The sequence below is a fragment of the Salvelinus sp. IW2-2015 genome, linkage group LG4q.2 (assembly GCF_002910315.2).
Source record: "Salvelinus sp. IW2-2015 linkage group LG4q.2, ASM291031v2, whole genome shotgun sequence".
Taxonomy (NCBI): Eukaryota; Metazoa; Chordata; class Actinopteri; order Salmoniformes; family Salmonidae; genus Salvelinus; species Salvelinus sp. IW2-2015.
The window spans coordinates 26,860,080-26,884,194 of NC_036843.1; the positions used below are offsets into that span (position 1 = coordinate 26,860,080).

The 24,115-nt window shown below is 43.9% G+C and overlaps 2 protein-coding genes across 3 annotated transcripts; one reads left to right on the forward strand and one right to left on the reverse strand.

The window, feature by feature from the left end:
* Positions 1-393: 393 nt before the first annotated feature.
* Positions 394-8,375, forward strand: fbxo30a (F-box protein 30a). Of its 2 annotated transcripts, none has more exons than XM_023987066.2 (3): positions 394-608; positions 2,847-5,055; positions 5,360-8,375. In XM_023987066.2, exons 2-3 carry the CDS (start codon positions 2,902-2,904, stop codon positions 5,561-5,563), a joined length of 2,358 nt encoding a protein of 785 aa, XP_023842834.1. In that variant the 5' UTR covers positions 394-608; positions 2,847-2,901; the 3' UTR covers positions 5,564-8,375. The 2 variants fall into 2 exon arrangements, with proteins under 2 accessions (XP_023842834.1, XP_023842835.1); XM_023987067.2 differs by having other exon boundaries at positions 2,852-5,055.
* LOC111963543 (coiled-coil domain-containing protein 162) lies at positions 7,716-23,156 on the reverse strand. The gene is made up of 28 exons (XM_023987056.3): positions 23,048-23,156; positions 22,380-22,581; positions 19,713-19,865; positions 18,742-18,835; positions 18,432-18,566; positions 18,239-18,345; positions 18,023-18,134; positions 17,876-17,925; positions 17,491-17,667; positions 17,224-17,341; positions 16,545-16,719; positions 16,222-16,360; positions 15,830-15,980; positions 15,567-15,662; positions 15,192-15,356; positions 14,776-14,993; positions 14,216-14,354; positions 12,268-12,388; positions 11,949-12,061; positions 11,619-11,768; positions 11,112-11,333; positions 10,646-10,795; positions 10,379-10,513; positions 10,043-10,195; positions 9,626-9,835; positions 9,140-9,260; positions 8,646-8,755; positions 7,716-8,541 (listed from the first exon to the last, which is right to left on the reverse strand). The coding sequence occupies exons 2-28, from the start codon at positions 22,496-22,498 to the stop codon at positions 8,422-8,424; spliced, it is 3,753 nt and encodes a 1,250-aa protein (XP_023842824.3). The 5' UTR covers positions 22,499-22,581; positions 23,048-23,156; the 3' UTR covers positions 7,716-8,421.
* Between the last annotated feature and the right edge of the window lie 959 nt (positions 23,157-24,115).

A 24,115-nucleotide genomic window follows, 5' to 3' on the forward strand; every position in this document is an offset into this window, starting at 1 on the left:
CATGCACATGCACCCCCACAAATTAAAATGTTGCATAAGGAAAGAGGAAACCATGAATTTACTGTACTTTTGGGTGTATATAAAATATCAGTGTAGAAATCAGGGATTTTGAAGATGTGGTATAAAACTGAAAACATCTCAGTCTGTAACATATGGGTTTTCAGTGTTTTTTGTAAAGAAAAAAATAAAGGTATTTCAAAGAGCTGTTGTCTTTAATTGAACTATTTCTGACCTTTTCAATGTCTAAAACAACATATTTATTTGAGATGTAGCTCGCTGAGTATTCTTGGGGTATTCCCCATCTATTTCAGGCGCACATCTCTAGCCAAACTTCGCTGTGGTCCGGGTCCGCTGAATGATGACGCAATCAACTTGCGCCACTTGTAGATATTAGCAGCTAGTCACAGATGAGCTTGCTAGCATTTTACAGCAGAAGTCACAATAGTGACTCGAGGCGGAAGAGACGACGTGAATATTTGTAGCTGACTAGCTAGCTACTACAACATTACTTACTGAACTTTTTGTTAATTGTGTGTGGCTAGTGTTACTGCCGAATATAAGGACAAGACTCGGAAATCAACGATTTGCTGTATCGTTATTTAATACGGGTAAGCCAAGTTGTATTGTGACATGTTTTTTTAGTTAAATAGCTAGCTACCAAGCTAACTTTAGCTAGCTCAGTGGCTGGCTAAAATGGGACATTTGGAGAGCCGCCGGATCCAACCTCCATCTCATTTTCACCCGTTAATCAATATGGGTTTTGTTAGCCGCTAGCCAGCACAGCTAAAGTTGGTTGGTGTTGCTAGCAACCTAACGTTATAGAGTTTTAAAAAATTAACCACTTTAAGTAGGCCGGACATTACACTTGCCAGTGGCAAAAATAACTAGTTAGCTGGCTCTTTAACTGTGTTTAATATTGTGTTAATCTAAATAGCCAGTTAGCGTGTTACTACTTGGTGTTACTTGTGTTAGTTAGCTAGTTACAAGTCATTTGTTTTTGTTTATCTTGCGCAATCTGACATGAGGCCTGTGAAGCCAGACAACTCGGGCATGCCCAGTCAAGAACGGCAGTGTAACGTTTCCCCTTACATACACTGTCATGGTTGGCTGACAGTTGTTTAGACAGGTCACCAGGTTTTGTTGTCATCAAGCTTTGAGCAGGCCAGTAAGGCCACTGAACCGTCTGTATCATAAAATATTATGGATATACTAACAAGATACACGGAGTGTACAAAACCTTAAGGACACCTGCTCTTTCCAATACAGACTGACCAGGTGAAAGCTATGATCCTTTGATGTAACTTATTAAATCCACTTCAATCAGTATAGATGAAGGGGAAGAGACAGGTTAAATAAGGCTTTTTAAGCCTTGAGACATGGATTGTGTATGTGTGCCAGTCAGAAAGTGAATGGGCAAGACCAAAGATTCAGGTGTCTTTGAACAGGGTATGATAGTAGGTGCCAGGCGCACAAGTTTGTGTCAAGAACTACAATGCTGCTGGGTTTTTGTCAACAGTTTCCTGTGTGTATCAAGAACGGCCCACCACCCATTTTTACATTTGAGTAATTTAGCAGAAGCTCTTATCTAGAGCGGCTTACAGTAGTGAGTTCATACATTTTCATACTTTTTTTGTACTGGTCCCCCGTGGGAATCGAACCCACAACCCTGGTGTTGCAAGTGCCATGCTCTACCAAGACCTGCAACGCTGCTGGGGTTTTCATGCTCAACAGTTTCCTGTGTATATCAAGAATGGTCCACCACCCTAAGGACATCCAGACAACTTGACACAACTGTGGGAAGCATTGGAGTCAACATGGGCCAGCATCCATGTGGAACACTTTCGACACGTTATGGAGTCCATGCCACGAGAAATTGAGGCTGTTCTGAGGGGAAAAGGGGCGGAGGTACAACTCAATATTAGGAAGGTGTTCTTATTGTTTTGTACACTCCGTGTAAATGTCTCTCCGCCCTAACAATAGGGGTCATTGTCCATAAAGTGGCACGGTGGGCTTTCTAGCTCCCGCCCATCCTTTCTTCGAATTGGTGGATACATCTCATTATTGTAATCCTTTTTAAAATATTTGATGAGGGTTGGTGACATCAACTGCCTGTATTCAATGGAGAGAGACGCTATGCTACTAGTCTCATTTCATGAAAATGCATAGCTATCTCCAGAGAGCTCTGATATAAAGTGTTTTTTCTCTGTTGCCGCGATGTTACTTGTCCTACTTATATCAGTACACTCATAACGACTTAAGGATTACTAAACTTCTATTTGGTCAAATAAAGCTCACGTAGCAAATAAGCTGTTAACCTCCATACAAAAACTCCTTGCTTGGTGGGCAAAACAACATGAAACAACAACACCTGCTGGAGGGAGACAGATTTTCCACAGAGTTGGGCTTCTCTCTTCCTCCCTGGCTTCATACAGCCTCAGCCAGGGGTTAAAGGTCATGGTCCTTTAGGCTAGATTCTAGAACTGGTGTGTTGTGACCATGTACTGTAACCCAAGAAGAGTGTTGTGAAATGTCATGTGGCAGCTTAAAGATTTAGTAAACAGAAAGACTGAGATGGGAGCAGGTGCTAAGTTATAGAATGTGATGCTGGTCTTTTAAAGGCACGGGACTCCATTGCCACATGTTTGGTAGGTAGAGAGCTGGCCCTAGAACTATGTCAGTGGGATAATTTAACAAGACAGGATGTTTCTAGGAACTGGGACATGGCCTGGTTGCTTTTTCTATTAATTAACTGACTGTGGTTCAACTTGAATTTGTTCACATCTAATTAGACCTAAATCTTTACTAAAAAAGGTAGGATTTTAAAACTTTTTCTCTCATTATTTCAGGGCAGACCACTTCACTCATTCCTCATTTTAAATCTAGAATATCAACACCACAAAGATGGAGGCGCTCCATGCCCACTGCATGAAGTGTGTAAACCGGAGGTGTATGATCCGCCCAGAGACTGGTGTGTCCTGTGATCTCATTGGCTGCCCTCTCGTCTGTGGAGCCGTCTTCCACTCCTGCAAAGTGGAGGAGCATCATTTACTATGCCCGTTTGAAAGAGTGCCTTGCCTCAACACTGGTTTCGGGTGCCCTTTCACTATTGCTCGGCTCAAAATGGCTGAACACCTAGAGACGTGCCCGGCCAGTGTGGTGTGTTGCACCATGGAGTGGAACCGTTGGCCTGTGAGCTATTCAGACAGGAAGTCCTATGAGTACCTGAGCAATGTTGAAGTGGTGGAGCAGCTAGACATGGCCCTGGCTCTCCAAGATCAGAGGATGCTACTGGAGTCCCTCAGAGTCACCACCAACACGTCAAATAACGGATATAATAAACCAGCTGTGGAAACAAATGAAAAGATGGCTGATGTCGTGTCAAGTGTACCAGAGACTGCAGTTAGTAATGGAATGGTTGAAATGGATGAGGCTGCTGCTTTGACTAATGGAGTGATTGAAATGGATGATGAGTCCTATATTTCGGTACACAAAAAGAACTTAGCAGCAACCCTGGAAGTTCTCAGAAGTGCAAAGGACGTCAACTTGATCAATGGAATTATAAGTGGGGGAAAAACAGAGCGAAATGGGGTTCTCCATAATGGAGAGAACAGTGATGATGACTTGAAGAATGTAGAGATGGAGAGTGACACACAGTTGGACTGTGAGCTCGGAGCAGTGGGCGGAGTGTCCGTGGACTGTGGAGTCGGAACCGACAGACAGGGAGATGAGAGCTACTGGATAGAGCTCAATGAACGAATCAAGTCTTCAGAGGAGGTGGAGAAGGACGGCATGATGGGTCTAGCAGAGGTGGGTCCTCCTCCTCTCAGTAACGGCTTCCACCATACAGGAGACGACCACAATCACTTGAGACGACGTGAGCGGATGGATCTGAGCAGATCTCCACCCAGACGCTCAGAAGTCAACAGGTCTTCAGACTTCAGGCCGGTGCTGCCTTATCTCTCCATGCCTAACATAGTAGCACCACGGGAGCCCTCTGGGCCCCACCCTCCACCACTACCCATCCACCTGCCTCTTCCCATGCCTCTCCCTAATCTGGAACCCTACAACGTGCTCCAGCACCTGCCCTTAGAGATCGAAGACAGGTGGCTGGAGAGGAAACTACAGAACCTCCAGGTGCTCCGAGGGATGAGTGTGTTTACGTTTAACGGGCGCAGGGCTATGATGTCTGATCCCTATTTGTTCAGAGCTAAAATGGAGGACAAGTCAGTGGACACCTCAGACCTGGAGGTAACTGACGATCCATTGGGGCTCCATGGGATCGACCTGATCACGGCAGCGCTGCTCTTCTGTCTGGGGGACTCCCCCGGGGGCCGCAGCATCTCAGACAGCAGGTTTGTAGACGGTTATCGCGTCGACTTTGGTACCCAGACCTTCTCCTTCCCCTCGGCAATACTGGCCACTAACACCATGGTGGGGGACATCGCCTCAGCGTCGGCCTGTGATCACGCCAGCCCGCAGCTCTCCAACCCCAGCCCCTTCCACACCCTCAGACTGGACCTGGTGCTGGAGTGTGTGGCCCGCTACCAGACCAAGCAGCGCACCATGTTCACCTTTGTGTGTGGACAGCTGTTCCGCAGAGATGAGTTCTCCTCGCATTTCAAAAACGTTCACGGGGACATCCACGCCGGGCTGAACGGCTGGCTGGAGCACCGCTGTCCCCTGGCCTACTACGGCTGCACCTACTCCCAGAGACGCTTCTGTCCCTCCGTGCAGGGCTCCAGGATCATCCACGATAGACACCTGGGCTCGTTCGGGGTGCAGCCGGGTATGCCTCCCCGGTTCGGAGATAAAACTCTCCCCAGGAATGCCTGTCGGTTCGGCTCCACCTGCGACCACCTGAGCTCCCTGCCCTTCGAGGTGCAACAGTATGTGGCTAGTTTCCTGGATGGCTTCAGCCTGTGCCAGCTGTCCAGGGTCTCCCGGACCATGAGGGATGTGTGTGGCAGCTTACTCAAGTCCAGAGGCATGGTGGTGCTTCTCTGGGAGAACACACGACGGGCAGATGGGTCTTCCTCGTGGCAGATCCAAAACAAGGTTAGTCGCTCACTGCATTTTAAACATGTGCATTAACATCTGTATTGAATTTTACTTTCTTGCATTTCCCCATAAATCTATGATCAATGGGAAATTTCATTTTTGTACGACAGTTTGAGACGCGCATGGGGATCTCAAGTTAGAATTCACTCCTATTTCCTGACCACTGAATGCATGCTGTCCTGTATTAACACAGTAATCAATTAGATTAAAGGCTTTGCGTTGCAAGCAGGCATACCATGTTACACATATAAACGTCTTCATTACAACTAATGAATTTCAATTACTCTCTTTCGTGAACCAGGTGTGGCGATTCAGTACGGCTTTCGGTACGGTGAACGAGTGGAAGTTTGCCAACATCGCCAATATGGCCGAACATCTGAAGAAGTGCAAGTTTAACACCATCACCCGTCGGGACGAGGCAATCCCTCTGCCCTGCATGTGCTTCACCAGAGAGCTCACCAAAGAGGGACGCTCACTGCGCTCAGTCCTCAAGCCAGTATTATGAGTTGCCCTATAACAGGGTTGGAGTCCATGGGTATGTCTGAATTGGCAGTCTATTCCCTATATAGTGCACTACTTTTGACCAGGGGCCATAGATATAGAGCGGCAGGTAGCCTAGCGGTTAAGAGCATTGAGCCAGTAACTGAAAGGTCGCTGGTTCGACTAGGTGGAAAATCTGCCTATGTGCCCTTGAGCAAGGCACATAATTGCTCCTGTAAGTCGCTCTGGACAAGATCGTCTGCTAAATTACTATTAAATTGAAATGTAGGAATTAGGCTGCCATTTTGGACTATGCCCATTTTCATTTCAGTCCATTCAGGAAGTTTTTACTGAATTGAAATGGACTCCAACCCTGCTCCATAATAAGCACATACAAAATGCTGCTTTTTTCCAGTCTTGACAGAAAGAACCTGAATCGTTTTCAATGCCACTTTGTAATTTCATATTGTTACCAATGTACTGAAGAGATTAACTTTTACATACTCTTGTCAATGTGTAAATAAAACAAATGTTACTTTATTTTTATATGAATAACTAGCAAAGTCAGTACTGTGCCACGTTGACAACGAAAGAAAGTGGAGCCTTATGATAAACACTTGCTTTCTGGTCATAAGAGGGTTCTGACAAAGATCTTTAATAAAGAGATTTTTCATTGCCTCCCAGCTAGAGCGATTTACAACATGTTATTGTCGTGCACGGTTTTATATATTTAGGGTCATCGTGGTTTGAGTTAGCAGATAATGTCATTACCTTATCTGAATTTTAAGATTCAGAGGAAACTTAATGTCCACACTACAGGCCATTATCAGAGTGGAACATTTTACTATGTAGCTATTTAACTCTGCAACCAGTATCAGACCGGACAACAATGTTGGCTGGTTAAATGAAGGGTGATTTGGTTGTCTTATCTACTTTCCTAATTTGAGAAATGGTACTTCTGTGAAAACCATTTGTGTGAATACTAGTTATTGATCTGTTTGAGTCCAGTGAATCCTGCAGGTCAGGGAACGTGGGCATACCGTAGCTTCTGGGGATGAGAGTTGATCAGGTTTGAAACTGATCGTGTCAACTAATAATCAATCATGGTCCTGTCTATAAGTTGTCATTTTAGTGTTCATCTTTATATTTTCCTCTTGGCACTACGTAGACACTGCTCAGAAGTTGCCTGCTGTGTCTCAGGGTTTGTAAAACATGCCTACCTCCAAAATAAGACCCTATTCCCCTAGATAGTGCCTACTTTTGACAAGGGCCCATTTTAGGGATCTGGTCAAAAGTAGTGCACTATAAAGGGAATAGGGTGCCATTTGGGACGTAGACAAGACGCTGTATCAATAAGTGCTGGCCATTACTTGTACTGTATTGCCTGCTTCACACTACAGGTTCCACCCAAACTGTACAGCTCTGCTTGGTTTTTGGTTCGGCTCTATAGTGTGAATCGGGCTCATGTGTAAAAAGATACACCAATCTACCAGTCCTCACATGGAACAGTCACTTTAAAGTCATGGTTATAGAGTGGGGTTAGTCAGGACTGATATACCGTTCAGTATTATTGTGTTTTATGGCAGTGTTGGTACTGACACATTAAATTCCATGTCCTCAATAGATCTAATTATCAATAACCTACCTATCGTTTGACTTTATTTTTCTCTGATTTGAGTATTAGTTGAAAATCTGTTTGGATTTGGAAGTGTGTAGAACAAGATTTAATTATTCGGTCAGCTTGTGCTGTAGAAATGAAGGCAGGGATTCAATCCGATCGTGAGTTGTAGACAATGCAGCTTTTAAAGGCTATGTTCGGAGCTCGCATTCCTGGTAAACGCTGCAGAAATTGGTTCAATTAAATGGTACATTGTCGACAAAGCGTAATCGGATTGGAGTCCAGCCTTAATTCATGGGTCTAAGGTTCTGTTGTAGAAATTGAGGGCCAGACTTGGATCTTAAGGGCATAGTTTGCATCCTGTTAAAAAGTAAAAGACAATTTCTTTATTTGACCTCAAGTTCTTCTCTGAATCCCTGTACAGTTTATTCTACAGTTGTATTCCATTTTGTGGGGAAAAGACCGGTGCAAATTTTGCATGGTTGAAAACATGATTAGCACCCCAGATGGATAGTTTGAAACATTTTTGTGTGTTAACTTCCAAAATATGCATCAAAAGAGTGTGTTTTGTGATATTTTATTTGTATTGTCAGAACTCTTTTTTGTATTCTTCCACGCAACCCTTTTTTAATTTCCTTCTATTATCTGGTGTAGTTTCTAATGTGATGAACATGCCACAAATATTAGACTGTTCAGAGGATGCTATGATTTAACCTATTGATCATCCCCACATTATAGCCTGGTCCCAGATAGGTTTGTGCTTTTTAGCCAAGTCAGATGGTTAAATTCCAATGACTGTAGGCGTTGGCAAAACAGCATAAACAGATCTGAGACCAGGCTAACCATGTTTCTGCTCAAGTCACACAAACAATCCCCCTGCATGTGAGTGAAGAGATTAACAGTCATTCTTAACCTGATTTATCCATACAATGTAAGGTTGTTTCCTCTACAATAACCTTTTTAAAGGTGTGTGTGTATTGAGCCTGGATACACTGGGCCTATGTAGGTCTGTCTCAACTCTTTTATATTTGGTTTGTCTTACTACATTTGTATGGTAGCATCTGCAACAATGAGATCACACCAAGTTATAGCTTTAAACAAGGTGTCATACCACTGTTTTACAATGTTTTTGTTGTTTTAGCGGCCCAGGTGTATAAAGGTCCGTCACATACTGTGTATCATCTAGATCATTTTCATCAATAAACGTTTGTTTTCATTACTTGCTACAACATGGTTGACATTTTTCTACAGGAACAGCATCGTTTTTACTGATGGTTGAGTCTCAGCTGCTGAAGGTGTGTGAGGAGACTGGAGGAGGTTGGGCCTCCATCGGTGAGGTTTGGTAGCAGGGCCTCCGTGGTGAGGATACGCAGGCGAGACGGGTCCTGACAAAACACACAACACATACGATACATTTCTATTGGGGAAACGAAGCAACACAAAAGTTCACTGGTTACAAGGCTGTAATATGCCAAGAAGAGATACTCACTGTTTTGGGTCTCTCCAGCTGGGTGGTAGAATCCCTCTTGCCAGCGCGTTCTGGATTTATGATGCTGGATCTGTTGTGAGGGAAAGTGTAACAGGATGTCTGGCGTTGCCCTGTGAGAGAGAGCACAGGCTGAATCAATGGCTAGCTGCAGCATAGTGAGTTATTCATTAAACAGTGTGTTATGTTTTATACCCTACACCTGCAAGTTACTGGGCACACACTACTCTAGAACTGCGTAGCGTAGTGGTTCTCAATCCTGGTCCTCTGGACCCAAAGGGGTGCATTTTTGTTTTTGCACTTGCACCACACACCTGATTCAAATCATCAAAGCCTGATGACGAGTTGATGATTCGAATCAGGTGTGTAGTGCTAGGGCAAAAACAAAAATGTGCACCCCTTTGGGTCCCCAGAACCAGGACTGAGAACCATTGCCATAGTAAGTTACTGCTATATGGAAAGGGAGTGAGTGGAACACACTGAAGCTTAGCCATTACCTGCTGTGGAGGTACACCTGGAGAGAGCAGTCTCAACGTCCTCCACCTGGCTCTGCAGCTTGTCCACCCGCTGGAAAGCCTCCTGTTTGAGGCTGCGTTCCTGATGAAGCTGGCCCTTCACCTAAAGCCACAGTGGGTGCCTGGGTTAATGTCCATTACCATTACACCAATGATCTAAACTTGCTATGTCTGTAATTTACGGTAAATGTGCTCCCTTCATCAGGGAATATACACATTTAGATAAATTATTCCCAGGGCCAGGGATTTTTCATGACCATATAATCTGACCAGGAAAGGCCCTAGTTTATACCTACGGGACACATACAATGTAATTGTTTAAAGGTCTGGGAACTTAAGTTATTATCCATCTCTGTTTTATGGTCCTTCAAGCCGGATGATGTCTGTTTTAGTAATACTAAAACAGATTATTTTATATTATCACACAAACAATTGTGTTTGTACTGCAGGGATGAGAACGAGTGTCACCTGTCTGATGTCTTTGGCACTGCGTTGTCTCAGTAGCTGTCTGTCTCTGCTGCTCCTGTCCAGATGAGTCCTGAGGTCTTGGAGCTGTCTGTCTCTGTCCCCCACGCCCTCTCTCAGCTGCTCCAGGCTCTGCAGGTGGTAGCTGTCCAGCTCCTGTCTGCTCTGGACCTCCTGAGCAGAGTGATGCCTCACCTCATGGAGCTCTGTGCTCTGTGGGCATAAAAATCTCTCTACTGTCAGACCAGACAGGCAAATATCTTTAGATCTGGTTATTAAATCAGCTATGACAGAAAATATCACACTATTTACAATTATATAAAATGAGAAGAAAATGTCAAGATTAATTCCACTTGTTATCTGTAATGTTGTAAAAAGAAATGCATGTGAATGATTCAGGGTGAGGATATAGCTAGCTACCTGTTTGGTGAGCAGTCTCTTGGTGCGGTTGTACTCCGTCTGACACTGTGTCATGGCCCGCTGAGTGACTTCCAGTTCCTGCTTCAGTACGATCACTTCCTCCTCTGACATCATCTTCATTCTCAGTGCCTCCCTCTGACAGGACATCTCCCTCTAGACACAACACAAGTCACAATCGCACAAAATGGCAGCAAAAAAACATGAAAAGCCACAGCCATTCTGGTGCAATCCATATGAGTCGGTCAAATAATAAAACAACCTGCATGTCACGGTCATTGCAAGTCAATACACTTGTGTGATTTTGGGGACACTCCTTTCCAATCCTCCTAACCGTACCTGCTGGCTGTTGAGCAATCTACGGTGCAACTTGCCCTGTCCAACCACCTGTCTCCAGTGGCCCAGTGCCTTCACCTTAGACAGCAGGCCAGTCAGCAGACTGTTCTCCATGCTCAGGTCATGGAGTGCCTGCTTCTGAAGGAGGAGAAGAAGAAGAAAGATTAAGGAAGAGAATAGCTGTTAGTCCTGAATGCAATAATTATGTAAACAGCTGAGTCACAATTCAGTCACTTGCTTCGAAAACAACTTTGGGCCCAATCGTCTCACCTCCGACTGTGTCGTAAGAAGAGCTTCATTGCCTTTAGTGGAGCCAAATTTCTTCAGCTTGATGATGTTATCCACTCCCTCTCTCCTCACTTTGCTCACCAGCTGAGTAACATCCTGGTCCATTCGCACGTGGTACTCATCAAGCCTGGCCTGTGATCCATGCAAGTAAACAATAAAGTAAAAAGACGAGAGGGTGTGCATTATGGTGCTTTTAGCATGTCAGTGATGTGGTCAAAAGTACGATGCGACCAAACACAAAGTATTTTCCAAATTAACCAGTGTCGTTATTGTGGATCAAAGTTAGTCAGGATCATTATGAGGTGATACTAAGACACTATAAGTTGCTCATACATGCTTATGTCAAGTCTTAAAATGGATTCTAACAACATCATAATGCATTATTCCTTCAGGCTTTAGATAGTTACCGTTATGATAAAAAAAGATAGGTTTTAAAAGCGTTTCGTACCTTCAGCTGAATGCAGGTGGAGAAAAGTTGTCGGACCAGGGAGTCATAGCGTTGTCTGTATTTTAGGCTGATCTGCTGCTCCAGACCTCTCTGTTCCTCCTCCAATTGGGTGACCCGGGTACGCAGGGCTGTGGTCTGCAACATCATCCCACGACAGAGCCCACTGACCTCGCTGTAAGGGTTGATGGCCTGGGACTGGGACGCCTCAAGGTTCTTCACATCCTGCAGGACAAATATTGTACAGAGAGAAGTCAAGAAGCAAGAACTTAACGATACGTTTGTGTGCTGTTTAGCAAATGAACGGTATAAAGCCCCGGAATCAAACGGGTTTGGAACCCTGCTCACCTGATAACTAACCTTGCCTGACACCGGAACACTAGGGGTATCTCCCAGAGGGTCTAATCCCAGTCGTTCACACATATACTGTATTACCAATGAAAAAAGGCATTGCATATCTTGACGCGCATCTTATACGCTGAACTGCTGAAGTACAGTAGAGTAGGATACCTGTTCTCTGCGGTAGAGAAGCTGGCTCTCCTGCCGTAAGATCTGTTCATAGAACTGGGAGTAGAGGAGGAAGCTGCTGCGTTCTCGCTCCATCACAGAACGGCCCAGAGTGGACAGACACCGCTGGAGGTGGGCCGTGGGGAAGGTCAGCTGGCAGGAGATGTATAACATATATATTGTCATTAAACTCTTCTCATGTTCTCGGTGCTTGGAACCTATGAACCTGCGACTGCCATTTTTTTTTATTACTGAGAAAAAGGACCAGACTGCTACCAACTGTTTTAGGGCTATTGTCATGCCTGTCCATCCATTCTGTGTTGGGTGTCTCACCTGTCCCTCCTCCGTCTGCTCAGCACACTCCATTAGCTGCTGGGTGAAGCTCTCCACTAACTGAGGTCTCTCTGGGGACAGACTGTGCTTCATGGGGCCTTGCTTCCACAACTCTGGAGAACAGTCGTAACAGTGATAAGACAATCATTACAGCTAGAATCTTTCGACTCACACTCGTAGCTGCTTAACCTGTTCATGATGTAACAGTAACATGTAGAAATGTAAACATATTAAAATGTTTTAAAAGAACAACAACAGAAATCCAGATCCAACATTGGTTACTGTCTTCGTGAGACATCCTGAGAGGTGAGTGGTGTACCTGTGGGGAGGCCTGTGTCTTGGCGTGCCCGCTCGGAAATCACCAGGGTCAGCTCTCTTGTGATCCTCCTCTGTACCGCTCGGATCATATCACACTCTGTACTCTCCAGCAGCCTGAGCAACTGAGACACCATGCACAGACTCAAAGAGATGTTCCTCGTCATCTTGTTTACCATATTACAGATATAACCTATTTCTCAGTCCGTAGAAACTGATTGAGCCACCATGCATAGAGTCAACAGAGAAACCAATGTTCATGTTAATCCTCATCTTCATTACACAATTTATAACCTATTCCTCAGTCTGTAGCACTACTCAACTAGTCTGGGTTCCAACCTTTAAAAATGTTTTATTTAACCTTTATTTAACATTTACATTTAAGTCATTTAGCAGACGCTCTTATCCAGAGCGACTTACACATTGGAAAGTTCATACATATTCATCCTGGTCCCCCCGTGGGGAATGAACCCACAACCCTGGCGTTGCAAGCGCCATGCTCTACCAACTGAGCCACACGGGACCATTTAACTAGGGAAGTTAATTAAGAACAAATAATTATTTACAATGACGGCCTACCAAGAGGCAAAACGCCTCCTGTGGGGAAAGGGGCTGGGATTCCAAGTAAAAATGTAGGACAAAACACACATCATGACAAGAGAGACACACCACGACACTACATAAAGACAGACCTAAGACAACAACACAACACGGCAGCAAAACAACACGACAACAGAACATGGTAGCAACACAACATGACAGCAACACAACATGGTAGCAACACAACATGGCAGTAGCACAACATGGTAGCAGCACAAACATGGTACAAACTTGGTTAGGCACAGACAATGGCGCGAACGGCAAAAAGGTAGAATCAACCTGAATCACGGCTTTATTTCGTGAAGTGAAACGATAGTGAAACGTAGCGTGGATTCAGTTTGGATCCCAGACTACTACGGTATAGGGATTGTTCCACGAATACGGTGCCTTTTATGTCCATCAGACATTATGTGTGTACATTTTGATAAAACACTCAAGTTAACAGTTGGATCACGTACACCGAGTGTACAAAACATTAGGAATACCTGCTCTTTCTATGACAGACTGACCAGGTGAATCCAGGTGAAAGCTATGATCCCTTATTGATGTCACTTGTTAAATCCACTTCAATCAGTGTAGATGAAGGGGAGGAGACAGGTTAAATAATTATTTTTAAGCCTTGAGACTATTGAGACATGGATTGTGTGTGTGTGTGCCATTCAGAAAGTGAATGAGCAAGACAAAAGATTTAAGTGCCTTTGAACGGGGTATGATAATAGGTGCCAGGCGCACCAGTTTTTTGTCAAGAACTGCAACGCTGCTGGGTTTTTCACACTCAACGGTTTCCCGTGTGTATCAAGAATGGTCCACCACCCATTTTTACATTTTAGTCATTTAGCAAACGCTCTTATCCAGTGCGACTTACAGTAGTGAGTTCATACATTTTCATACTTTTTTTATACTGGTCCCCAATGGGAATCAAACCCACAACCCTGGCGTTGCAAGCACCATGCTCTACCAACTGAGCCACACGGGACCACCCAAAGGATGTCCAGCCAACTTGACATAACTGTGGAAAGCATTGGAGTCAACATGGGCCAGCCTCGATATGGAACACTTTCGACACCTTGTAGAGTCCATGCCCTGACAAATTGAGGCTGTTCTGAGGGTAAAATAGGGGGCCGCAACTCAATATTAGGAAGGTGTTCTTAATGTTTTGTACACTCAGTGTACATCTACTCTCTACCTAAACTAAATCAAATTTGATTGGTCACATACACATGGTTAGCAGATGTTATTGCGAGTGTAGCAAAATGCTTGTGCTTCTAGTTCAGACTAAACCGCGTTAAAAGATTCCAATAGAGGTCAGGTGTGTGAGTGAGCTATCATGGTGTGCTGCAGTAGTACAGTACTTGGAATGTCTTGATGTGAACCTCGGAAGCTCCTGCAGGAGGCAGTAGAGGCTGGCTGTCAGACAGCAGAGCCTCAAAGTCCTTCTCTTTACCCATCTGTTGAGCCAGGGCTCTCATACTTGGGTACTGGATGTCTGCTCTGAAATGTAGAAGCATGAGACCCACTGAGCTACATATTAACGATGAGACCACATCATCTCACAGGCAGGATTAAAATGACTTGATTTTGATGAACAATGAACAATCAATTCTGTATGAAAGTTTGTTAATGTCACTGTTGTTTATCCATCACTGTTCACAAAGCCTGATATACCCGCCCCCCCCCCCATGTATTCAAATCACATTTTATTGGTCACATATTTAGCAGATGTTATTGCGGGTGTAGCGAAATGCTTGTGTTCCTAGCTCCAACAGTGCAGTAGTATCTAACAATTCCCAACAATACACATACATATAAAAGTAAAATAATGGAATTAAGAAATATATAAGAAAAATGTATTGCATGGTATGTCAGAATATTCCATCAAGTAAAAACTTTTTCATGGGCAATACTAACTAACCTGTAAAGTCTTGAGAAGTGCCTGTGGATCTTCATGGTATTGATCTGTTCCACCCCTAGCTGTCGCCTTCCCCAGCTCTCCTTAAACACCTCCAGCTGTTTGGTTAGGAGCAGGAACCCCTTCAACACAGACAGCACCTGAAGAGGGTCCTGGAGGGGACCAGAGGAGATCCCCTTCTCTTCTTCATCAACACTGTCATCCATACTGCTACCATCCTCCTAGTATTAAGACACAATACTGTCAGCCAGTGCAAAAAACCTGTTCACGGCATTGCTTACAAGGTGCTTTTTCTGGCGGTAAACACGTTACATACATGTTTAGGCCTACATGTGTTTTGAATGCAATTATGTACCTAGTAACCCATATATTTTAACACACCCCAAAGAAAAGATCTTCTAACACGTATGTAAATATACTTCCTCGGGCTTTCCACGTGAGTCCCCCGCCTTGTTGTCATGGAGACGTAGCGGTGCTGCCCCCCTCCCTCCGCTGTTCAAGACATCCTCCATTAGTAGAGACACGCCCAGGATCGCTCCATTGGCCTCCATCCTGCTGCGGTCACCCAGCCCACTCAGACACAGCTGGATTACAAGCCGCACAAGACCATTAACACCCACAATATAGTCATTTAGCATCGTAGATACTCTTATCCAGAGCAGCATACAATGCATTCAACCAAAATAGATAAAACAATCACTATCATGATCATTTCTAGTTGCCTCTATTTGCTAAATCACTTGCTAGAAAGAACAGAAAAACAAGAAATATCATAAAGGAGAGTAGAGCTCTACCTGCATGCAGTACTCAATGGGTGGGATGCCCCAAATGTCTACAGAGTGCAATCCATGACACACCAGAAAACTTCTCCATGGGTACATCCTTTGAGCCTAGAGAGCACAAATACATGATGACCTCACAATTGTCTAAGAGTACAACCCTGCCCGAGCAGTGGGTAACCATCAAAAGTAGCATTAACTATACTGTGTTTCCCATTTACTCTGGATAGTAACACAAACAGTGTCTGGGCTTTAGAAATGTAAACTTTATTACAAACCCGGGGGCTGTGAGGCTCCATTGGCTCTGGTAGAGACAGTAGAGAACTGTGATTGGTTCTGACGCTGTCACTCAGCGCAGGGAGGGCGTGTCCCATGTTGTCACTCACGCTCTGATAGGCTACGATGTTACCAGAGGAGAGAAACGCCTCTCTGAGAGAGAGAGAGAGCGCGAGAGAGAGAGCATATCAAATACTTTGTGTTTTCACTTTTGGTTTCCATTGGTCCCATTGAACTGATTAAGCTAAATCAAGCTCAAGCGTTTGAAAGTTGTTGACACAATGTATTTGACCATGGTCTGGTTCTTATGCTAGGAACACTCATACTCCATTACACTTCTCTAAACCTACTCACTGATGGCATATATCAACCTCTTCTACCTTTCTCCACTCACCTGATGAGGTGCCTCACAGCGGTGTCGTACTGCAAGAAGAGCACGTGTCTCCGTAGTTGCAGCAGGCGACCCACAGCCTCAGGGCTACCAGGGTCACAAAGAGAGTCGACCTGTTTCTGGATCTCCCACAGCTCTGCACCTTAACGATAATAACATGGTCATTTAGCAGATGCTTTCATCCAATGGGACTCACAGAACTATCAACGTTGACAGTGACACGGATAGTATATGTGTTCCACGCGGAAATCAAACTCACAATCCTGCACCATGATTTAACCCACTGAGCCATTGGAACCACAGGTCTCTTTATAACCAATGCATACCGATGCCTTCAGTGCCGCCCCAGTCAGCTGTAAGCTCTCCCCCTCCTGCTCCTCCTCCTCTCTTGGAGCTGAAGACTCCTGGGTTCCCCAGTCGGGCAAAACTGACCAGGTAATAGATGATGTCATGCAGGGCAGACACTATCTCCAGACTATGGTGAAGAGCCCGGCTACATGCCTGTAATGCAACAAAAGTAAACAAGTTCAAGGTAAAGATCAACGTGCTCTATGCAGAGATCACCAACTAGATTCAGCCAAAGGCTGATTTAAATTTTTTTATGGCTGGTCGGGGGGCCGGAACATAGTTAGAAATAAATTTGTAGACTGCAAATTGACCGCAGTAAGCCCAAACAGATGTTGCTTACATTTGTATACGATCACGTGTCTCTCTATTATGAGTGGGAGTACTTGGGAACAGATTTCCTAAATTACTTTTACAGCCTTTTATGTCCAACAATAAAAAAATTAAACAAATGTTTTTTTAAATCCTCCGAAAATTTATGCAGCCAAATAAAACCGCCAGTTAGGAAACCCTGCTCTAGAGTCTTAGAAACATTCCAAGGCCATGGTTTTGTTTTTTACTGATATCACAAGATCTAATTTCAATCCACTACTCCCTGCATGTGTCTGTCTGTGTCCATCTGTAGGTTAACATAATGTAAAGCAGGTTAGAACCTCTCACCGAGTCCTCCAGGGTTCTGAACATGAGGAGAACCTCAGTGTAGTGGGGGAGGAACCACAGGTTGAGGAACATTCTGCCGTCAGCTGACAGCAGGCGCCTGGGACGCCGCTGGAACTTCCTGTCCAACCAAGTGGAACAAAAATAATCTCTGACCTCCAACCGCAGAGACACTCCTAAAATATTCTCTCTGTCAGCATATGCAAGGTTTTCTGAAGTAAGTATTCTTATAATTTCATGCTATAAAACGCTCTCTCACACTGGTTTTACCTGGGGTCAGGGTGAACACCTAGTCCTGAGTCCATATCGCTTTTCAACTCATGGTCCTGGCCAATCAGGAAGTGGGACTGGCGGATGTCTGGGAGCTCGTCCAATAAGGTGGTCAGGCTGTGGTACAGGCCTATAATCTGCCCTCTCACACAACACTGGGACATACGCAAACTGAATCTAGGAAAACGTTGACAAACACAGAACACATGTTACAGGTACACCTGGAGGAAAGTTAGACTTCAGGTAAATAAGTCCCCAAAATGTGATGAAACAATCGGGTCTCCTGTGAATAAACACTTCCAAATGAGTCATGCTAGGAAGCGTCACTTTAGCATGTCTGAACATGGCAATCATGATTGTCAACTTCTACTAAAGATGTACATACTTTCGACAGAACTCAATAATCAGCCTCCTCTTGATTTTTGCTACTTCATCCTGCGGTGAAAGAGAAGGTCGTGAAGGTAAACAATCAAACAGTCATATCTGAGATCCAACATAGCTTCCTGCTCCCTCTGACCTCTATGACACTTACAGGGTTCATCATCACAACACCCATGATCTGTCTCCTCTTTATGAAAGAGTTCAACATCTCATCTCGTGGACCCACTTTCTCCAGCTGGATGGAGACAAACGCCTCAGTCAGCCTTGAACAAACACAGCAGTCAACATCACATAACATAATAATTATATTTAACTGTAATAATATTGATCATTACAAAACATGGCCATCATTGACCCTCCAACTCACCTCTCCCTGGTTCCTGCACCAGTTATCTTTGGTTCACTTGTATCTTTACGAATTTTGGGACCCTGCTTAGCTAAGGAGTTTGCATCGCCACTAGAACAAAGAACCTCCTAAATCAAGGAGAGAGAAAGAGAAGTAATTTGATCCCAGCAAACCGGCCACTGGATTAAAGTATATGTGTAGTGATGTAAGGTACCTCTGGAGAGCCTGTGAAAGTCTCTGACCAATAACATAGACATGCCTGCTTCACTGCACCAATCAGAGCGTTCTTCTGAGTCACCTGACAGGCCAGGGTCACCTGCAGGTTCTCTATGGCTGACCTATTCATGAGCTGGAGAGATGTAGAGAGAAGACATGGACTGAGGTGATTAAGTGCGAATCATAATGGGTAACAGCTATAATATCTCTTCATAAAGGGCAGGATTCTGTCTTGACATTGATTTACACAAAAGCTGTACCCTCTTATCTCAACTCTGAATCAGGCCCAAAGTCTCAGTTGACCTTACATGCACTACTGCCTCTTCAGAGTAGAAGCTGAATTTTCCAATCTGGTTCTCATCAAGCTCCTGGATGCTCAGTGGAAACTTAGACGGAGTGTACCTACAGGAGTCGGGAATAACAAACATAAGAATATAGCTGCGAGCAGCAATAAATAGGGTTCACAGGATGACAGAAAGGACACATGATCAGGATAACAAAGCAAGCACTCTATCATGTAGGAACTCATGAGTCTAAATACAGCATCTGGAGTGAATTTTAATACCTCAGCCATCCTTTGACCAATCCCTTAGCTTTTCTCAAACTAAGTTAAGACACGTACCATTGGCCTACAATCAGAATGTGGTGTCCTTTGGTCTACGGTTCATGAGAAGAAGATTCTTTGCATATTTTTTGCATATTTTAGCAAATTAGCATATAGTGTGGTATCGTGTGGTCATTGGAATGCAGCAACGTTATTTTCTCTGTTTAGGGGTTATTATTTTGACGAGTCCAAAGACCAAATGTGGAGTGAATATGACTTTTAGTCCACGAGAAGAAGATTTTTTATGATTATTTTAAGCGTAACATAGTCAAAAAAGTGAATTGTTAATAGTTCCCTTATTTTTCAAGGTCTACTGTAGATATACAATTTACTAAGAAAGAAAAAGAAGGTAACTGCACATCTATCTATGTTAGCAGAGTAACAGGTTAAAGAGGGTACCTGTCCATCTATCTATGTTTGCAGAGTAACAGGTTAAAGAGGGTACCTGTCCATCTATCTATGTTAGCAGAGTAACAGGATAAAGAGGGTACCTGTCCATCTATCTATGTTAGCAGAGTAACAGGTTAAAGAGGGTACCTGTCCATCTATCTATGTTAGCAGAGTAACAGGGTAAAGAGGGTACTTGTCCATCTATCTATGTTAGCAGAGTAACAGGGTAAAGAGGGTACTTGTCCATCTATCTATGTTAGCAGAGTAACAGGGTAAAGAGGGCACCTATCCATCCAGCTGTCGTCCTGCAGTAGTGCCGTAACAAACAGAGGTCTATGCGCTGCCTTGTCTCTCTGGACAGCAAACTCAAACTGCTCCGGGCGCACATACAGGTGGAACTCATCAAAGCCCAGCTCCAGAGCTTGTGTTTTGTATAACCTAGGAGAGCCAGACCATAATATGAACACTACAGAATGGACATTTCATGTTTTATACCATAAACACATTTAGTAACACTTACCTCAAAGCCTGAAAATACAGTGACGATAATCTCAGCGTAATGTCGTTTCAAATTAAATTTCCTGCAATTATATGCATTTTGCCATGGCTAATGCTGTGTTCCTCTGCTCAAACGTTATAACAAAATCAATGGGCATGTGGATTGAATGCCTTTTTTTTAATGTTATTCTCCCTGACTCTCTAGCTTTTCTTTGGTTATTAGTTCTCAAAGATGGTATCATTTAATATATGCACTACCGTTCAAAAGTTTGGGTTCACTTAGAAATTCCCTTGTTTTTGAAAGAAAAGCATTTTTTTGTCCATTAAAATAACATCAAATTGATCAGAAATACAGTGTAGACATTGTTAATGTTGTAAATGACAATTGTAGCTGGAAACGGGGGATTTTTTATGGAATATCTACATAGGCGTACAGAGGCCCATTATTAGCAACCATCACTCTTGTGTTCCAATGGCACGTTGTGTTAGCTAATCCAAGTTGATCATTTTGAAAGGCTAATTGATCATTAGAAAACCCTTTTGCAATTATGTTAGCACAGCTGAAAACTGTTGTTCTGATTAAAGAAGCAATAAAACTGTCCTTCTTTAGAATAGTTGAGTACCTGGAGCATCTGCATTTGTGGGTTCGATTACAGGCTCAAAATGGCCAGAAAAAGAACTTTCTTCTGAAACTCGTCAGTCTATTCCTGTTCTGAGAAATTCCATGCGAGAAATTGCCAAGAAACTGAAGATCTCGTACAACGCTGTGTACTACTCCCTTCACAGAACAGCGCAAACTGTTTCTAACCAGAATAGAAAGAGGAGTGGGAGGCCCCGGTGCACAACTGAGCAAGAGGACAACTACATTAGAGTGTCTAGTTTGAGAAACAGACGCCTCACAAGTCCTCAACTGGCAGCTTCATTAAATAGTACCAGCAAAACAGCAGTCTCAACGTCAACAGTGAAGAGGCGACTCCAGGATTCTGGCCTTCTAGGCAGAGTTGCAAAGAAAAAGCCATATCTCAGACTGGCCAATAAAAATAAAAGATTAAGATCACAGACACTGGACAGAGGAAGATTGGAAAAAAAGTGTTATGGACAGACGGATCTAAGTTTGAGGTGTTCGGATCACAAAGAAAATGAAAAGATGCTGGAGAAGTGCTTGACGCCATCTGTCAAGCATGGTGGAGGCAGTGTGATGGTCTGGGGGTGCTTTGGTGCTGGTAAAGTGGGAGATTTGTACAGGGTAAAAGGGATCTTGAAGAAGGAAGGCTATCACTCCATTTTGCAACGCCATGCCATACCCTGTGGACGGCGCTTAATTGGAGCCAATTTCCTCCTACAACAAGACAATGGCCCAAAGCACAGCTCCAAACTATGCAAGAACTATTTAGGGAAGAAGCAGTCAGCTGGTATTCTGTCTATAATGGAGTGGCCAGCACAGTCACTGGATCTCAACCCTATTGGGTGTTAGTGGGAGCAGCTTGACCGTATGGTACGTAAGAAGTGCCCATCAAGCCCAATCCAACTTGTGGGAGGTGCTTCAGGAAGCATGGGGTGAAATCTCTTCAGATTACCTCAACAAATTGACTACTAGAATGCCAAAGGTCTGCAAGGGTGTAATTGCTGCAAATGGAGGATTCTTTGACGAAAGCAAAGTTTGAAGGACACAATTTTTATTTCAATTAAAATCATTATTTATAACCTTGTCAATGTCTTGACTAATTTCCTATTCATTTTGCAACTCATTTCATGTATGTTTTCATGGAAAACAAGGACATTTCTAAGTGACCCCAACTTTTGAACGGTAGTGTTATATATTTTTCAATATCTTTCTGGCCTTGAAGCCGATACGTAAAGCTTATTAAATAGCAGTGATACTAGCAACAGCAGTGTGCGTGTTTCTTATTTTCTCTCATCTTATTCAACTGTTACCATGCACCTGCAAAAAAAGATAGCTCAGATTTGCGAGTGGCTTTTGAATTTTGGTCATTTGGGTTGACACTGAAACTGTTTTCCATCCCGAAAATCACCACTTAGACGGCTCGCCTAAGAATTTTCATTACAGGAAAAAAAAACTTTAATTCGCTCTAATGACTGTAATTTCCTCCATATTAAAGGGATAGTTTGAGATTTTGGCAATGAAGCCCTTTATCTACTTCCCAATGTCGGATGAACAAGAATAGCTAGCATGCTAACTGTTCCTGTAGACTTCCAGTCATTGCGCTAAAGCTAGTAAGCATTGGCTTCATGAAACTACCTCTAACTTCCTTCAACTGGACGCAGAGACATAAAAATGGTATCCACGGTGGTATTCTGCTGCAGCAGCAATATTCATAAAATAATAATAATAAATAAAAAATTCAAAAAATATATATAAAAATCGCAGACCCCTGCAGTACATACCCCTGAAATAAGTAACTAACTACAATCAATATAGGAAGAAAACTCAACTGTGCCAGATGTGCAGTCTCTGCTGCTGACTCCATAAGGCGATGGCGGATGGTGACTAAACTCCAGCAGCTTGGAGAAGGTTTCCACAGCAAAGAGCTGTTTCTCCTCCCCTGCTTCATGTCCTGCTCCTCAGCCGACCTGATCAGAGAGACCCCCACCGCTCGGACCAGGAGGGGTCCTCCATGAAAACATCTGAAAACAACTGGAGCGAAATAAAAAAATGATTGCTGATTGGTGCTGCGATCTGTTTGCAATCATTGCACATAGTTCACAAGAAGTCTGGAAGTTGTGGAGAGTGGGTAGGGTGTTGTGTTTGTATAATACTATTGTGCTGTGTTTCAGATATTGTTCAATGAAAACATTGGACACAAAACAACATCGACCACCGTAAATGTCAGGTAATATCTGGTCCCCACTGTTCATGTAATCGTATTCATTATGATTATGAGGATATAAACGGGTCCTAGATCAGATAAACGTTGAATATGTGGCAGAAAGTAGGGAACTTTGTGGAAACGAACTCAGTCCAGCACAGGACTGGGTCACTTTCAGTTTTCATTTCCTGTACACTCTGAGGTCTTCATGGTTAGTCCTGCCCCCTTATCACACAACACCCTCATAAACACTGTGAGATGGAAAAACAGCTGTCATACAGATACTCGACTCACATCCTTTTGAGTTTGAGAGCTATAGTAGGCCCCGGGAGGATCCAGGGAGTGCCAGTGCTGCAGAGCCCGCTGTAGGAGTCTCTGTTCCAGGGTGACTCTCTCCGTCACCCCCCTGGCACGGTGGAGCTGGCAGAGCTCAGTGTGAGCCTGTGGTCAGGCCTGGTACATTTCAGAGGCCAGGCTTAGGAGTGGTGCACCTCCAGAAGGAACACATCATCAGGGCGGGACTGGTAGCAAGAGAACAGACAGGCAGGGGTGTGCGCACACATTTTTATATTAGCTATTCATTTATACGTTTAACATGTTAGTCTGTTTTGAGTGATATCACATTACACTGTAATCAGTCTATAATTCATGGGTAGAACTAGACTTGCCTGCCACCACCGAGGGACACCAGATGTTTGGCCACATAGTTAGGAGGAAGACCATAGTCACAAGGAGTAGCTCCCTGTCCCTGACCTCCTCTCCACACCCGATGGAGGTATTGCCGCTGACGATCTATCTAATAGTCAACATAACACAGTTAGAGAGACCTTTAGAACGCATGGCATGGAAAAGTGAATATACGTATATTCGACTTCAAAACCTATTGCCTTTATTATCTTTGCTAACGGCTATCCCAGCCAATAGTTTATTCATGGTCCTTCAAGGCAGATACACCTGTTATGATTTAACATATCCACACTGCCATCAATAGCTCTCTTTAGGCTGTGCCACAATTTTTCAGAAGCAATTACTTGGTTATCCAGCACGGCTCTGATGAGTTGCTGGTGTGTCTGCATACAGACCATCTCTGCCCGGTAGGCCTGAACAAAGTACTCTGCTCCCATGTCCAGGTGTAGCCGAGGCCTCCTGTGCATGATGTCTGTGATGACCTGAGCCAAGGAGAACTCTCTTCTGGTCCTGTCACATGTTGGTAGGCCTCATATAGCAGTTCAACAGCTGGAATTAACAGAGCATGGTTCAAGTAATGACACGCAATATACTGGACTTAAATAAACTGATTATCGCCTGGGTCGTGTTCATTAGGCATCAATGAGAAGAAAACAGACCTGAACACGGGAGGGA

Excerpts from the sequence above, each read along its gene's own strand:
- fbxo30a (XM_023987066.2), top strand. The coding sequence starts at position 2,902 with ATGGAGGCGCTCCATGCCCACTGCATGAAGTGTGTAAACCGGAGGTGT. Across the intron at positions 5,056-5,359 it reads CGTGGCAGATCCAAAACAAG|GTGTGGCGATTCAGTACGGC; the intron begins GTTAGTCGCTCA and ends TTCGTGAACCAG.
- LOC111963543 (XM_023987056.3), bottom strand. The coding sequence starts at position 22,498 with ATGAAGCAGGGGAGGAGAAACAGCTCTTTGCTGTGGAAACCTTCTCCA. Across the intron at positions 19,866-22,379 it reads GAGACTGCACATCTGGCACA|GTTATACAAAACACAAGCTC; the intron begins GTTGAGTTTTCT and ends TGGCTCTCCTAG. Across the intron at positions 11,769-11,948 it reads AGCAGACGGAGGAGGGACAG|CTGACCTTCCCCACGGCCCA; the intron begins GTGAGACACCCA and ends ATCTCCTGCCAG.